Here is a 17,833-nt window from a genome sequence, read left to right on the forward strand (position 1 = left end):
ATTTTTGTTGACCTTTGTCCATGGAAGGTCCCTGCAAAATTTCATTGAAATTGGTTCAGGGGTTTTGGAGAAGAAGTCGAAAATGTAAATTGTTTACGGACGGACGACGGACGACGACGGACAAAAGGCGATCGCAATAGGTCACTTGAGACTTTGTCTCAGGTGACCTAAAAAAAACTTCTCAATAAAGATGATAACATAGCAAATAAGTCTCAAGGGGTGGGACCAGATCCCAGAGCTAATCCTCAAAGCATGAATGTGTTCACCCCTTCGTACCCATGCAGTACTGACCCAAGGACCAAGTCCCCAGGGGTGGGACCAGATCCCAGAGCTAATCCTCAAAGCATGAATGTGTTCACCTCTTTGAACCCATGCGATACTGACCCAAGGACCAAGTCCCCAGAAGCTGGGATCCCAAGTGTATTTGTCTCTTATCCCCAGAAATTGTATATATTGTTATAGAGTGGAGATTTCAACTGTTTCCAAATTATGACCAAGTGACCGGGTCCTCACTGGCTGGGCTCATTGGCCCACCTTGATAGCCCTTAGACCCATCTTAATGGAATGACTGTTTTTAAATTTGTTTCTTTATGCCTACAAACTCTATATATGGTTAGAAGATGCAGATTGTGACTGTTTCCAGGTTTTAACCCAGGGACTAAGTCCCCAATAGCCAAGTTGGGATACTAAGGCCAACCCTGGTAGAATTTTTTTGTTTTGTTTGTAATGAATATTTTTTATTTTCTTTTGGTTCACACAAAGCCAGTACAACATATTATATGATCATTTATGTTATTTCAATAGTAATTGTTAAACAATATAGTTTCTTTCTACCATTACTTTCTTTCTTTTTCCTGGTTTCAGGTAATTGCTAATTAGTTAAATAACTGTTCCAATGGGTGCCATTTTTCAGTTACTTCGTGAACTTGTTTTGATCTGTATAATTTGCAAGCTAAATATTCATTTTTTCGATGGTGTTTTAAAAATATTAAGACACCTTCTATTGACGGTATACTAGACTTACATTTACAGATGTATAAGTAAAGTCTTATTATCAAAAAGCAGAAATTTAGCAATGTGTTATTGTTTTCGCCGGAGTAACCTAAGATGGCGTCCTTTGTACTTATTTCAATTTCTATATTACATTTTACATATAGTAAGTCTGAAAAAGTTCTCCAAATAGTGCACACATGAATACATTGCCATAAAAGATGATACATATCTTCATCTTCATAGTTACAGAAAGTACATTTTTTATCATCTTTTATACCAAATTTAAACAGAAGCGTATTTGTGCATAGTATTCTGTGATAGATTTTATGCTGAAATTTTTGTAAAATGACATTATGAGTGCAACTCCTTGGTATCGAGTAAATAAATTTCCAGTTAATATCTAAATTTGTAATGTCTTGAGACCATTTTTCCATTGCTTTTTGGTTTGTAGTTAAAATTGTAGAAACTAATTTTGAATAAAATATATTGGTGGGCTTCGTCAACGTTCTTATAAGCTTTATATTTTCTTTATCTCTAGTTTTATTACTGCTCCGATTACGAATTGACCTTTTCCACGACCCTGGGATGGCTGTAATAACACCATAAAAACGGATTCTGTTCATGTCCAGAAAATTAAAGTTTTTTTGAAATTCCAAGCTAAAAACACATCTCTCCAGAAGCTGTTGAAGTTTTCAACAATTTTTGTCATATCTTTTTTAACATAAGAGAGAATGTTTAAGTTTCCATATTTTTCTAATTGATCTAACAGAAGTAGTTTCCAGGGAGATGTATTTTGAGGATCGAGTAATTTCTTTATCCAAGTAAATTTTAAAGCTTTAATAAAACTTTCTATGTCTATCATTTTCATTCCACCGTTTTCGTAACTATTTTTTAACGTAGTTTTCTTAATTTTGTCTTTTTTATCATTCCATATAAAATTAAAACAGATATGTTCTATTTGTTGAACAATATGGCACGGTTGATTTGTTAAAACTGTAAATAATTGCACAAGAATCCTGGAAGAATTTTGTATTTGTCTCTTCATGCCAAGCAATAATTAGTTAGGGATCTCAACATTTTCCATGTTGTGACCTAGGGGCAGGGGTGGTGCTAGACCCAGTACAGCATGCATAAGCTCACCTTGGTCATTTAAATTTGGACAAAGTTTAGATTGTGTCTTTGACCTGGAGCCAGCAATAAGAACCCCTCAGAGTAGCTGATTCATTATTCATCTTGCCAGGGTATACAAAGGTTTAATATGTACAATAGTGCAAAATGGGGACTAGTAAGCCAATAATAGATTTTCGGAATGTGCAGACAATTTTTATTGTAACGTGATTAAATCAAAACCATGTACGTACACTGTAGCTACAATCACTAAGGTTCCTTTAGGTTCACCAACACGTTTTTTAAGCATCAAATTATTTAAAATAATTATAAACAAGAGTACCGCGGAGCAGAACAAAACAAGCCTGTCGAATGCCACATAGTGTTATATACTTTCTTACATTGAAATAAGATCTGCATCATTCTAAGAGTGGTTCGCTGATATGCTATAAAAAATGTAGGAGAAAATCTTCGGACAAAAAATCAAATACTGAAATGAACAAAAGGCAATAAATTTTACAAAAATCGTCGAATCAAATTCTTTTAAGGGAGACACAACTTCATATCATGATTATCATGTATACAAAGTTTCAAAGAGATCGATCGAAAAATGTAGGAGGAGATCTCCGGACAAAAATCAAATACAGAAATGAACAAAGGGCAATAACTTTTGGAAAAATTGTCGAATCAAAATTCTTTTAAGAGGGACACAACTTCATATCATGATTATCATTTATACCAAGTTTCAAAGAGATCGGTCGAAAAATGTAGGAGGAGATCTCCGGACAAAAATCAAATACAGAAATGAACAAAGGGCAATAACTTTTGGAAAAATTGTCGAATCAAAATTCTTTTAAGAGGGACACAACTTCATATCATGATTATCATTTATACCAAGTTTCAAAGAGATCGGTCGAAAAATGTAGGAGGAGATCTCCGGACAAAAATCAAATACAGAAATGAACAAAGGGCAATAACTTTTGGAAAAATTGTCGAATCAAAATTCTTTTAAGAGGGACACAACTTCATATCATGATTATCATTTATACCAAGTTTCAAAGAGATCGGTCGAAAAATGTAGGAGGAGATCTCCGGACAAAAATCAAATACAGAAATGAACAAAGGGCAATAACTTTTGGAAAAATTGTCGAATCAAAATTCTTTTAAGAGGGACACAACTTCATATCATGATTATCATTTATACCAAGTTTCAAAGAGATCGGTCGAAAAACGTAGGAGGAGATCTCCGGACAAAATTCAAATACTGAAATTAACAAAAGGCAATAACTTTTGAAAATATTGTCGAATCAGAATTCTTTTAAGGGAGACACAACTAGTACTTCATATCATGATTAAATTGTATACAAAGTTTCAAATAAATCAGTCGAAAAATGTAGGAGGAGATAGCCGGACAACAAAGTTTACGCCGGACGGACGGACAACGCCATACCATAATACTACCGTAAAATTTGACAGTAGTATAATAATGATAAAAATGTTTTGAAACCAACAACAACCTGTAGAATTGGTATTCTCACCTGAACAACCTTGATAGCCAGAGATTACAGTCAGATGTGATCTTTTCTGTGAACTTTTTGAGATTTTCCTCATTAAGCATAGAAGCATAGCTTGCCAAACTGTGAGCCAAAATGGCTGCTCTCCCATGTTCATCTAAAGCTGGTAACAGAGTCCGGTGTCTACAACAGTCAATGTAACATAAATTCATATGATACCTTATCACCAATAATGATTGAAAATACAGAGAAAAGATTTAAGATGGTTTTTAACCTCACAAATAAGGACACATGATTATTTATTTATATACCTTCTTTTTTCTTCCTCAAAGCTTTCCTCTACGTCATCATCTTCCTCATCCTCAGGCTTCTGACCGTCATCATTAGCATCATCCTGATCAGCCCCTGTATCAGTATTGTTCTCTTCTTCCACAGTTGCCTCTTCCTCTTCAACAAACTCTACATCTTTCTCTCCAAACACCATTAAGTTCTCAATGGTTCTCATCACAGTCTTCATCCCCTGTCCCCTATAACACAGACATAGTGTAACAATACAGGAATACAAGTCTTTATCCTCTGTCCCCTATAACACAGATATAGTGTAACAATACAGGAATACAAGTCTTTATCCTCTGTCCCCTATAACACAGATATAGTGTAACAATACAGGAATACAAGTCTTTATCCTCTGTCCCCTATAACACAGACATAGTGTAACAATACAGGAATACAAGTCTTTATCCTCTGTCCCCTATAACACAGACATAGTGTAACAATACAGGAATACAAGTCTTTATCCTCTGTCCCCTATAACACAGATATAGTGTAACAATACAGGAATACAAGTCTTTATCCTCTGTCCCCTATAACACAGACATAGTGTAACAATACAGGAATACAAGTCTTTATCCTCCGTCCCCTATAACACAGATATAGTGTAACAATACAGGAATACAAGTTTTTATCCTCTGTCCCCTAAAACACAGACATAGTGTAACAATACAGGAATACAAGTCTTTATCCTCTATCCCCTATAACACAGATATAGTGTAACAATACAGGAATACAAGTCTTTATCCTATGTCCCCATCCCGACCCTGGTATGACCATTCCGTATACCCTGCCAAAAATCTGTGTAACTAATATTATCCTCTGTCCCCTTCCAACCACCAGAATAAACTCAGAAACCATGAAAATGCATTTGGACTGGCCACCATTTTTAACATATCTATTTTACCCCAGAGCTTTTTAGTCGAAAACAAATCAGCCATCCGGATTTAGCATATCCCATATTGGAAAACAGAGTTTGCGCAGGAAAATTAATCACATCTTTGCAGCACATGTTATATCTGTTGCTCATTGTTGTGGTTTTGTGTGGACATACTGATGTACAAGTAAGATGGAGAAGTTGAATGTGTATAGACACTCAATATGTACAAACCTTTGAGGCTGTCAAACTCAGCCATACGCATAACACCAAGTAGGGAGTTATTGCATAGAAACCGATTAACTAATCTGAAGTGAATGGGTTCATTAATTATGCATAAATAAACCTGCATCAAATTAGAAATCAAACTTACCGTAGCCTGACACTTGCCAAAATGCTTGAGCAAACTAAATCTGGTTGAAATCAAACCATTTTTGAGGAGTTATTGCATTGATGCATAGAGACAGACAGACACATCAAAAATATTGTCCATCATTTCTCTGAAAGCAGGGGATTATTACGCAGATCAGATACTAGTTTTCATTAAACCAAATTAAATAGATATATGTACCAATATGATTTTGTATTTAATATGTAATTAAATAACCATTTTAAATATTTATATATGTCATGATTTTAACCAGTGCAGGTAACAAAGTTTAATTAAATATGGCAGGTACTGAACATGTATGTGGTGGTGTAATAGGATATAGAGTTTACCCAATGAATGATGGTCCGTTTATCTAACTCTATAGTTACTTAATCTTCTCAAATCATATAAAGGTTTACCGAGCGTCTTTTATAATTTGAAAATCAATTAGTTTATTTGAATTAGATAAACATGAATATCAACCATCACAAGTTTGGGGACCTTTTTCTCTCACAAAGTTCAGATATTATATCTAGAAAACCATATTCTTCTCTTGGGGATACATCTTTACTGTTTCCGATTGGGGAAACAATTGCAATGAACAATGGAAGATGATATCACAATTGCAAGCATTGTTACTTTATGTCATAATTAGAAGATTGAATGATGAAATAACATCCAGGGTGTTTATACCCACTAGCGAGGAAACAAAAATGATTCTGCAGTGTAGAAACCTATAGCAGTTGTGGGAGGGAGAACGTCATAAAATTAGTCTCATGTTAAGTGTCTCAAAAAGACAAGAGCACATTCAGAGCAGGATTTCAGTCTCAATATTTGTTAAATTCAAAGCATACATACTCTCCTTTAAGAGCCTCAGGTATGTGTGCTGTGGCCCTGGCTTTAATCCGTGCTTTCCTTTCGTTTTCCATTTGCCTGAAAGGACAAGATTTAGTTGATGCAAAATTTCACATCTTATTTCATTTGAATTTGAGTCAAAAATCTATCAACCACTGAATCATTATAATGATAATATTTCATTTTTAATGTGTGTATTAATTATTTTACCATTTTTCATATCAGGAAAGTTATGGCAATTGCAAGGATACTGCATTTTAATCCTATTGGAAACAGATCTAATAAAAGATGTAGCACTAAACTAGTAAACACAAGTAGTAGTTGTGGTACAGTATAAAAATGTATACAAAAAAGTTAACATGATACTCCTCATTTGACTTGATTTCCAATTCATTAAAGGCTTTCCATAATATTATAAGAAACACTAACATTTCTGCATGAAAACATATGGTTGTACATTAGTTAGACTATATATATGTAGTTAGATTAGGCATGAAGCTGCATGTACAGAAATTTATCATGAAGGCAGATGCCATGACTGATGGGCAAGTCAAATATTCATCTCCATAATCAAATAAGAAGCAGTCTTTGACCACACCATTTTGTAAAGAACTAGTTATAAAGAAGTACATACTCATTTAATTTATCCAGAAGCTGTGAGTTAATGGCTACATGTTCCTCAAGTTCCTTCATCATTGGATCCATAAACATCTGTTGATAGAAAAGGTAAATCCTCCATGCACAAAATATAAAATTAAAATTAAAACCACTATTTTGGTGGGTCTGGACTTGGGTCCATCATCAGTTGGTAGAACACCCATCAAACTACAGTTCTAGATGTCAAAGGTTTGCATTTTCCCTATATTTTCATGAACTGGTACACTATCATCTATGATGAACTGTTGAAAGGTATATATATGTAATAACTGTACAGTTAAGTAAACAGATTCATAAACCTTGCTTGTAAAAATCACCTATAGTTAACAGATACATGACTATATAAAGGGAAATTTTCATGACAGTATATCTTCTCACCCTTTTCCTCCATTGATAATGAGGGTGAATTTATCATACAGTGAATATTTGAACACCAATACAAGTATAGGAATTAGATGTGGAGGACGAAATTAACACTTTCACCACTGGAGAGCAAAAGTGTTAACAGGCGAAAGTTTTCCTGAGTAAAACATATTTGTACATTTTAAACATGAACATGTACACAATGCTTACTTTGGTTGTAACAAGAACTGTAAACCACAGTAACACATTACTATACATAAAATTACACCATGGCATGGTACTGAACAACAGGTCAATTGGGGCCTCTATCACTTAATTATGTAACCGGGTTGGGTCCTTGAATAAGGTAATTCTATATATATATACTATAGTGGAGTTACAGGTGCTACAGGTGAAGTATACCTGTGGCCACTATACACATTATAAATCAGTGGTCCATAGCGACTGCTGCTGTACAACATATAGAAATGAAATAGAAATAAAACAATACAAATCATAATACTTAAAACTAACTTAAACTAGGTGATAATTAGTTCACCTGGGTACACTTACATGGATGTATAAAAGTTTTACTTTACACACAAACAATGTACAGTGTAATATATCAGATGTGTCACAATGTGTCAAGGCTGACTAATACATTTGTCAAGCTGTGACTGAGAGAGTGATTTGTATTGTATTTTTTACCTTTAATTTACAACGAAGTGACAAAATTGTGAACTTTATTTGTTGCTCAACTATGGGTCTTTTCACCTATCGATAGAGATTGTGTACACATGCAGTGTATCGAAGAGGTGACTGGTTGAGTGTAGATCTCGCCTCCTATCCCATATAATTTGGGTCAGTAGTAGGTTATTCAGATGACTTACTGGTGTTCCCCGACCTCGATCTCCCCCACCATCAGCACCCTAATGAGACCCTGCATTGACATATAAAGAACTCAGGCGCGTAGCTGCCACGTCAGCAAATAAGCAGTTGCATGCACATCAAAAATTCAAATATACTATTATATTTTATTTATTTATTCATTTATTTTGTAGTTCGGAAAAATGATTAAATGATGTGTGGTTCAATTGAAAAATATATTAAATTTAACTGTATAACCGACAGCTGACAATCAGTAGGTATCCGGAAGTTCCAACCTAAAGGTACCTGGTGCCGATTATATTATTAGTACTTTTAAAGTTGTCAACATCAGAAACATGGCTGCAAAGCCAACGAAAAACCTGCATCATCTTCGAAGAACAAGTTGATACATGACATCTTCCAAACAGCTGTAGCTAGGTTCACATGAAACAACATCCTCTTGCGACATTAACTTAGGCATTGACAAGTCTAAAACGGCTATTAGTATTAGGGCCTAGTAATGCCGGACCGACCGTCGAACACAATTAGTTCTGATCAGTCTGACTGTTGTTACCCCTGATATCGGGAATACAAGCGAGGCCGATATTCGTCTTACTATTGTGTAAAGTGAAGGTGGATATCCATATCCTGTCAAAAAGATGAAAAAAACTGACGAGTTCAAATTCCATACACAGCAACATTTTAACAAGCGGTTGTAATGAAATACAACTAAGGGAGGCGGGTTGTTTTTCCGGAATGGATGTATTTTTGTGTGTTTTTTTTTAACCAATTAAAGGTCTTCCGAATAACAATTGTAGATTGATTTGTTACTAGCATTATTGTTATAGGTTTTAGGGCGGATACATGCGCGTATAAGATCCATCTGAGTTTTACATTCACTTCGCCTGCAAATGTAATATGAAAAAGGCAAAGCCTCCAAAGTTAGAAAAAAGCCACGTACATGTAGCTTTTGCTAATTTGTGACATTATATAGGCCTTCATTTGTCCCTGTCATGAACTGATAAAGTATGTTTTTAAGAGTAGTCCTAGACCTATCTTCAGTAGAGCTACTGGATATAAATGTATACATATATCTAAACATATAGGAGCTACCGTCATCTTATGTTCTGAGAAATTTTGATGATATAAAAAGGGTTTGGGAGACACAGCAGCAAAAAATCTGAAATTAATCTGTTCATATTGGCTCCGACATTTTAAATATCTAGTTGATTTAAATTCATCAGGAAAGATATTTTCGGGTAATTCCAACAATCGACACATTTTTGTCGGAGAAAAAACGGAGAGCTGTCTTTCTGAAATACATTTGAATAATAAAGTGAATGAATCAACCAAAAAATGTTTTTTGGAAAATAAATTAAAACACTCAAATATGTATCTAAAAAACCTCCAGATGGCACGACTGAGCTTCTAGATCTAAAAAAAATCGGGGGGGGGGGGGGGGGGGGGGGGCATGCCCCCGTACCCCCCTAGAATGGCTACACGCCTTTGGCGCTCACATTCGCACCTTTGGTGCGTCTTTCTGCATGCACATCCAAAACAAGCCCAGCTACGCGCCTGGAACTGAAGTAATAAACATTCAATTATATATCAAATTTCCATCTCTGAGTTCAGATGCGATGTTTAATTTGTTATCTAAATTATGACTTATCAGCGGGCTGAAATTTAAGGTGACTTATAGCCTTTTATGGAAACTTCCTGGACAGATTAAGTTAGAGAACTTTTTTATGCCAAATTATGGTACTTCACTGTTACTATGCCATACATATTAATTACTGAATTATCTGAAATGTTTAACTCAATCTTAACCCTCTATCCCTCATCTTTTCCATGTAAAATACACAATATTTTAACTTTCCCCTCCCCCTAGCTCCAGAGACGTATAACACGTCTGTCTTAGGTCTACAGAAGTAAGCAGCAAACGCTACAACAAATGACAGGTTACATGTTAGCTCATGTCAAAGTACCTGAAAGACTTGTTGATCATGTCCTCCATCTATATGATTTGCAGGATTGAACGGAGAAGCTGTGGAAATGACCGGCTTCTCTTCTTCTGCTTCTCTTGACTGTCGGTCCATCTCCATGGCAGAATTTTCAATTTCTGGAGAAGTGTGTACGTTGTTACTTACATTAGCAGACGCCATGTTTGTCGTTACACGCTGGCATACATAATAGTCGCAAAACCTTTCAATTTTTAATAGGAATACATAATTTTAAAAACATACAATTTAAGGTTGTTTGATAACAAATGATGTTAAAAATATGTATATATATATTATTGAAATTTGCGATGAAATGTTTCAACAATCTTGGCGACACGTTGACAATTACGACACCACAGGCAGTGACAGACCCGTCCGTACTGTATGGCAAGGAGATAAAATACTTAACGGTTACCTAAACATGCATGGTAAATATCGTAGAATAGTTTTCTGTATGCATATACAAACTAAAATTTTCCATTGTTGAAAGATGCTAACGTGAAAACGTTACTGACATAATATTAGCTTTTGTGCTAGAATTTTCATCAGAGTTATTTCCCTTCCAGCAGAAAACCTCTAGGCCTACTGTATATGTGATCATGAGTCAGGTGTTAATTTAATCGGCGTGAAATCAGATCATTTCTATTTATATTGCTATCTCTAAATGTAACAATTATGTTTCATGGTGTCAGTTGATTTCACAATGAAATTCGTGTATATTTATCCGATGCATTAATTGTTGTGTATGATGCCAATTACTGATTATATTTTCGTTCAAAAACTTAAAATACTACAGTAGTCCAAGTTAACTAAGTGTTATTGTATTTCTTTTTACAGATAAAAATGTAAACATGACGTCATCAGAAACTGTGTAAGATTTTCAAAACATAAAAGCATGGATCCTCCGGAGCCTGTAAACCTCAACAGGGCCATCCTGCTCTGTAATCTGTACAACTTCTTTTTCGCAGCTAGTAAAGCATGTTTGTTTCCATTTTTCTCCCTGTACTTGAGACTCTTGGGCCTGACAGCAACCCAGACTGGAGTTATCATAAGCCTTAAAACCCTGGTGGCATTCATATTTGCACCACTGTGGACTAAGTGTGCTGTTCAGTGCCGCAAAAGGAGACTTGTGTTTACATTTTCCATTTTTATGATGGCAGTCACATACTTATCATTAACATTAGTTCCCAACCAGAATCATGCAGCATTGTCCCAATGTGTACCCGCATACAGACAAACTTCTCAAAACCAATCTAAGTTTCAAAGCACTGCTGAAATACTTACCATTTTAAATCATAATGAGAGTCGTGTGTCTCCACAAGAGGTTACACAGACAGACCACAATAACACCAGTGATGAACACCTGAACAATAAAAGTAGTGTAACCCCAACTTCCATTCAGATATCTTCCCAGAAGCCAACTGAAACACTCACAGATGATCTGGAAGACAAAAAAATTGAAATATCAAAAGAAATCCTCATGTATTTAGGACTCAAACAGGAGGAAGTGCAACAGATGAACAAACAAGATATTTATGAAGTATTCAATGAAATGATGACTACAGAAGATATGCGGGGTCTGGTTGAGAATAAGCTTGATGCAGAGACTGTGAAATTTGTGTGGAAAGTGATAGATGAAAGTAGGCCTAGGGGCAAGGCTGACAAATCATCAGATTCAAAAGTTCGTAGGAAGCGAGACATCAACATTACATCACTTCTCGCCAGCTTGAAAACAGGTTTGCATGATTTGAGACAGCGTGTAAAGGACAGCAGTCATGATTACACTTTTGTGGTTGTCACCATTATCCTCTTGATAGGGGAGCTATTTGCATGCCCCGTAGAAAAGCTAGCTGATGATTTCTGGTTTGACTATTTGGAGAAAATAGATGAACTTGAAAAATATGGAAAACATCGTATATGGTGTTCTCTGGCCTACATGTCCTTTCCACTGATTGTTACTCTGGTAGTGAGTAAAACCGACTGTCTTTTTGGCATGAATATGCCTCCATTCATGCTGCATTTCTATGTATTTGGATCTTTGCTGGGATTGACATTTTTACTTGGCTTCTTCTTTCCAATATCAGCGGATGCAAAGGCAAAGTACAAGAGCAAGCTACGGCGTGGGTTGGGTACCACCTGTTGCAAATGTGTTGGTCTGCTGTACGTCTTCACCCTACTGTTGGTTGGCATGATCTATGCAGCATACTACAATTTTCTCTTCTGGATGATCCAGGACCTTAATGGTCCGGAGTCTGTGATGGGATTATGCATCACTATTTCTACTCTGGTCGAGATTCCAATGCTTTTTTTCAGCAAAGAGATAATCCAGCGTCTTGGCCATGGTGGGGTTGCAAGCTTGTCATTGTTGATGTTATCAGGACGCACGCTGTACTATTCCTTCCTCTGGACACCCTGGGCTGTGCTTCCTGCAGAAATGCTTCATGCCCTAACACATACTGCTCTGTGGTATGCAGTGTTCAACAACCCATCATTCAACATTAATCCTATGGCAGACAGAAGCATTCGCTCTATTCTATCATCAATATACTTTGGACTTGGGTTTGCATCAGGAAGTATTGCATCAGGTCTTATCTATGACTCATATGGGTCTGAAATTCTCTATATAGTCTGTTCAGTGGCAGCAATTATATGGTGTCCTGTGTTTTTCGTATTGCAAAAATGTTGTCAGCCACCGGCTGAGTCTGAGATAAAGTATACTCGGCTACTGCAATCAGAGGACTTGTCAGATGATGAGATCCCTGATGACTGGCTAGAAAAGGCTCTCAAAGATAGGTGAATAAGCACTAGTTTTATGTGGAGAGCTTTTAATCAGACAGCTGGATACATATACACTGCGTATGGTATTTTTGGATAACCTTTCTATAATGCTTACAACTGGGTGTATACAATTTTGTGGCAGTTTATTGGCCTTGACAAGCTATTTTTTTTACAAACTTTAATTTCATTCAATATTCTTTTCTAAAGTTTAAAAAAAAAATGAGATAATATATTTTACCAATTTTAGGCTATATCATTATACTAGTAGGTAATACTTTCCTTAGGTTTTTTTATCAAAGACTATAAAAACCTACACAAAAATGTTGTGCTGTACAGTACAAGGGTAATAAAATGCCAAAAGTGAATAGACCAAAGTCGATATCTATCGATATATTTTTGTGTATTTTGAACTGTTCATGTCTTTCCTGAAAAAATATCTCTGAATTTATTATGTCAATGTACTAAGTTTTTTACATTACAACTTATACCTCTGACTGATATGAGGAGATGCACCTTTTTTTTATTATTATTATTACAAAATTGAATTTCTCTAAATAGATGTACATGTTCCTGCTTAAATTTTGTGAGAGTTAACTTTCAGGAAATCAAATCAATATGAATATGATATGAAGCTACAACTTTAATTTATATCATGTAATTAAAACTGTAATGTAATGATTAGCATAATGTAGATAACAGGTCATTTTTACAGATCTCTGAAGTAGTTCTGGTGTAAAGGCCTATACAGACTATAACACCTTCATGTCTGGAGGTTGTCCACTGATATAGACATACTGAATTTAAATAAAAAGGACAGGAGCATAATTTCTGATTGTTGAAACATAAACATGTACAGCTTATAAGGTTAAGGCTGAGTTAAATGTTCCTTCTCGCATTATTTGCTTTTATTATATTGACAATTTATATGCAATTGATTTTGATTGCACAACTTGAAATCCATTTACACTGTATCATTGACTTTTACAATTCAAGAAATCCATATTTCAAAGACACATATTATTCTTTATTTGTGAATATATAATGAGACATCTCATGCTATTGTTGTTTGTCGATAAGGCCTACTCCTTAACCTCTTGGTATTAGAATAATAATGATTTTGTCCAGAAAATCTATATACATAACTTCATATATATGGTTGGACATATTTCAACTATGACTAAACCTTTATTTATTTACGAAGTTAGTTTTAAGCCCACTATCATCAGATGTGGGCTATTCAAATCACCCTGTGTCCATGGTCTGTCTGTCCGTCTGTACACAATGTTTGTTAGCGCTATTTCTAAGAAAGTTCTGGAGGGATCTTTCTCAAATTTCACATGAATATTCCCCATGATCCCTTGTTATGCATACTGTTTTTTCGGACTGATCACAAAACCAAGTTCCTAGTTCCGCATTTTGAGTTTTGGGGATGATTGGAAAACCAAGATGGCTGGCAGGTGGTCGTATTGAATTTGGGAGTAACAGTTTTTTAGCCCTATTTAGGCTATTGCTCAAAACGAATTGGAAGGATCTTCCTCAAATTTCACATAAGCGTTCCTCTTGTTCTTAGTTATGCATATTAAATCATATTGGCCGCCCATCTTGTTACAGTTTAAGTTTGTTATCGCTATTTCTCAGAATTTACTAGAGGAATTTTTCTCAAACTTGATATGTAGGTTCCCCTTGGTCATGAGTTGTGCATGTTAACTTTTGAGGTTGATCAAAAAGATTGATTAAGAGTAAAGAAGAGAAAAGATCGAACTGACAAAGAACTTATTAAGATGGTACAATGGTGGGCACAAAGATCCCTCTCGGATCTCTTGTTGAAGGTTATGTTTAAGACCCAGCAATAGATTCAAGCTGATTTCAAGGGGAAACTCCAAAATGATCTCTGAGTGATAATGAAGCATGGGTTAAAATAGCTGTCCAAAATTGAATTTCATCTTTAACTCCGGAAACTATTTAGATATAGATATTGTTATGTTTATCCATACGTAATTGCCAAAATCTTACAAGCAAATGTAGGTGTTTGCCATTCAAGGCAGGGCTTAAGTTATTGGGTGAACAGTTAAATTGGGAAAAAAAATGAAAATTTTCATTGAAAGATGTATGTTCTTAGCGCCATGTAACTTTTTTCCTGTGGCTTGTTGCAATTTGATATAGTGATATCAACTTGTCACATTGTTTTTGTATGTTTTGGTTATGGAAAAGCCAGATGTTTTAAAATTTGCATAATTTTATGGCTGGTCATCTTCTATACTGGTATGATAAATATGTATATTTTCCACTTGTGTATATAAATGCACACATGTTTGCTATTATTAATGCTTTATAATTTGTTCAGAAATACCTATATATTTTGTTTTTCGATGGAAGGTATATAGAATATGTGTCCTTATGTACAAGGATACATTGTGTCAGAATCAGTAAATGAGGATATTTACCAGCACTCATGCTTTAAAAACATCTAACAGAATATGTAAAACATTTTAAAATATTTTATGATAATGTTTGAATTATGCATTCCATTCTAATTACAAAATGCAATGTTACTACTAACCAGATATAGGAACCAGGTAAGTTTTGTTAAAAGGTCTTTTGAATGGGGAGCGGAGACTGTCATATAATGCATGATTTTTTTTGAGTAAACAAGCACTGTGCCTTCACTTTCACCAATTTTATATCATAGACATTGAAGTAAATGTCGTAGATGTTGTGAGATATATTTGTACAATTTTCAGTGATTATATTTACACTTGGTTATCTCTGGTTGTGTCAGAATTATTGATAAGCATATTTTTCTCATCGACTGTGATGCACGTGGTTGTGAATAAGCGTTAAACACTCGTTATTGTAAGATGAACTACACACATACATTTCACTCCAGATCTGCTTACTTTACGATACATGCTTTCTGTTATATTGTAAAATGATATTTGATACATGTAAAATGTCCCTATGATTTGCTAACATATGAAAATCAACCGATCACACTAACAAAACTAATAAAAATGGCATTCCTCAATTACATAGTAGTTTATGGTAGAAGAAAACCAACAGGCCTAAAATACAATCGATTATTTGCCTTAATCTGACCAACCCAGAAAAATGCCCCTATGCAAAAAAAAAATCAATTGAAATTACATATTTTTAATTTTCTTATTCCTTTTATTCTTGAAATTAAGTGATGCATTTTTTTTTAAATTTTACATCTGGCAGTGTACATTATCAACCTCTAAGCCAGTCAATTTCACTGTTGTGCTTTGACGTGATTTTTTTATGTACATCAGAGGATCAAACTAGTCACCCTGAATCCTTCAATTTTGTTGTGACATGTACGTATTCCAGGAGTGCAGAGAAAATAAGTGGGTATAACCACTGGAATATCGAGAATGCCTATTTATCTACCCAAACATTTTATTCCGGAGTCAGGTTGAGGCAAGTAAACATTTTATTGATACTATTTCCTGTTGGTGTGAATTGAGAATGACTTAATACAATGAGTTGGGGATGTATGGCAGTCTTGTTACATTTGATACATTTCAGAAACCTGTCATTCCAGTTTTAAGCTGTACCAGGCTGTTATAGATGTTTATCTGTACCAGGCTGTTATAGAGGTTTATCTGTACCAGGCTGTTATAGATGTTTATCTGGACCAGGCTGTTATAGATGTTTAGCTGTACCAGGTTGTTATAGATGTTTAGCTGTCCCAGGCTGTTATAGATGTTTAGCTGTACCAGGTTGTTATAGATGTTTATCTGTACCAGGCTTTTATAGATGTTTAGCTGTACCAGGCTGTTATAGATTTTTAGCTGTACCAGGCAATGTTATATATATAGATGTTTAGCTGTACCAGACTGTTATAGATGTCTAGCTGTACCAGGCTGTTATAGATGTTTAGCTGTACCCGGCTGTTATAGATGTTTAGCTGTACCAGGCTGTTGTAGATGTTTAGCTGTACCAGGCTGTTATAGATGTTTATCTGTACCGGGCTGTTATAGATGTTTATCTGTACCAGGCTGGTATAGATGTTTAGCTGTACCAGGCTGTTATAGATTTTTAGCTGTACCAGGCAATGTTATATATATAGAGGTTTAGCTGTACCAGTCTGTTATAGATGTTTAGCTGTACCAGGCTGTTATAGATGTTTAGCTGTACCAGGCTGTTATAGATGTTTAGATCAGGATACACCTAAGCTTTCACATCATACATGCAATTGATAAATGCACTGAAGCAGATTACAAACTGTGAATCAACAGGAAAGACTTTGTAAATTGTAACTTTTAGTCCATGGTTCTCCTAAGCGGCAGCACTTGCGTGAATCAATTATAACTTTTAGTCCATGGTTCTCCTAGCGGCAGCACTTGAGTGAATAAATTGAGTGCAATGATAGCTTGTTAACTGCAAAATCATCCTGAGTGCAAAGCTAGGTTGATGTTAATTACATCATTTATCTTTCCTATATGGTTTCACTTACCTTTCAAGTATTGTTTCATTCACAAAAAGCCTTTCACTTATCATATATTGTAAAAGTAGTCCTAAAACAGTATGAATTCTAATTTTACAAAATCAATAACATTGATTTTTTTCAAGGTTTTTAAATTAATTGCAAGCATAGTGTACATTGTACTTAATATTTTAAGATGTTTAGCAGTATAACGTTATTTGTCATATATAATTGTCGTGCCGATTTTAAGCATTATACTTCCATTCATATTTTCTTCCATTTGCCACAAAGGTCTTCATATAAAATACGTCATAGAACAGATGGTAGTGTTTATTCAATAGCATTGAAGGACACAATTGTTATTTTTGTGTTTTACTGTGATCAGAAAATCACAATTGTCTGTTACGCTGATGGGTGAAAAAAGATTCCAATTTACAGAACAATTGATTTAGTATTGATGCCTATATCCTCATTGTTTGTGAGGATGTTCAATTGTAACGCAGTCCTAAGTACTGACTTATAGCTATGAAGAACCACATCCCCACCTACTACATAAACAATGAAGAACTACATTAGTGTATAAATATACATTTAAGTACTGTCAATGAAGAACTACATCAGTGTATAAATACACATTTAAGTACTGCCAATGAAGAACCATATCACTACCTTTATTATAAGCAGTTCTATGATCCA

At 35.0% G+C, this 17,833-nt stretch overlaps 2 protein-coding genes across 2 annotated transcripts in view; one reads left to right on the forward strand and one right to left on the reverse strand.

Annotated features, from left to right (window-relative positions):
* Positions 1–10,101, reverse strand: part of LOC110454151 (putative pyridoxal-dependent decarboxylase domain-containing protein 2) — a 45,258-nt gene extending 35,157 nt beyond the window's left edge. Inside the window, exons 1-5 of the mRNA XM_021503527.1 lie at positions 9,898–10,101; positions 6,681–6,757; positions 6,050–6,124; positions 3,926–4,141; positions 3,639–3,797 (exon numbers count right to left, since the gene is read on the reverse strand). Of these exons, the coding sequence (XP_021359202.1) occupies positions 3,639–3,797; positions 3,926–4,141; positions 6,050–6,124; positions 6,681–6,757; positions 9,898–10,074 (704 nt within the window). The 5' untranslated portion in view covers positions 10,075–10,101. The remainder of the gene's footprint in view (positions 1–3,638; positions 3,798–3,925; positions 4,142–6,049; positions 6,125–6,680; positions 6,758–9,897) is intronic.
* An 81-nt stretch (positions 10,102–10,182) lies between these two features.
* LOC110454152 (major facilitator superfamily domain-containing protein 6-like protein B) lies at positions 10,183–16,775 on the forward strand. The gene is made up of 2 exons (XM_021503528.1): positions 10,183–10,340; positions 10,750–16,775. Exon 2 carries the CDS (start codon positions 10,808–10,810, stop codon positions 12,707–12,709), a length of 1,902 nt encoding a protein of 633 aa, XP_021359203.1. The 5' UTR covers positions 10,183–10,340; positions 10,750–10,807; the 3' UTR covers positions 12,710–16,775.
* Positions 16,776–17,833: the final 1,058 nt, after the last annotated feature.

The sequence above is a fragment of the Mizuhopecten yessoensis genome, unplaced genomic scaffold (assembly GCF_002113885.1).
Source record: "Mizuhopecten yessoensis strain PY_sf001 unplaced genomic scaffold, ASM211388v2 scaffold7695, whole genome shotgun sequence".
Lineage (NCBI taxonomy): Eukaryota > Metazoa > Mollusca > Bivalvia > Pectinida > Pectinidae > Mizuhopecten > Mizuhopecten yessoensis.

Coding starts and splice junctions, on each gene's coding strand:
- LOC110454152 (XM_021503528.1), top strand. CDS start 10,808: ATGGATCCTCCGGAGCCTGTAAACCTCAACAGGGCCATCCTGCTCTGT.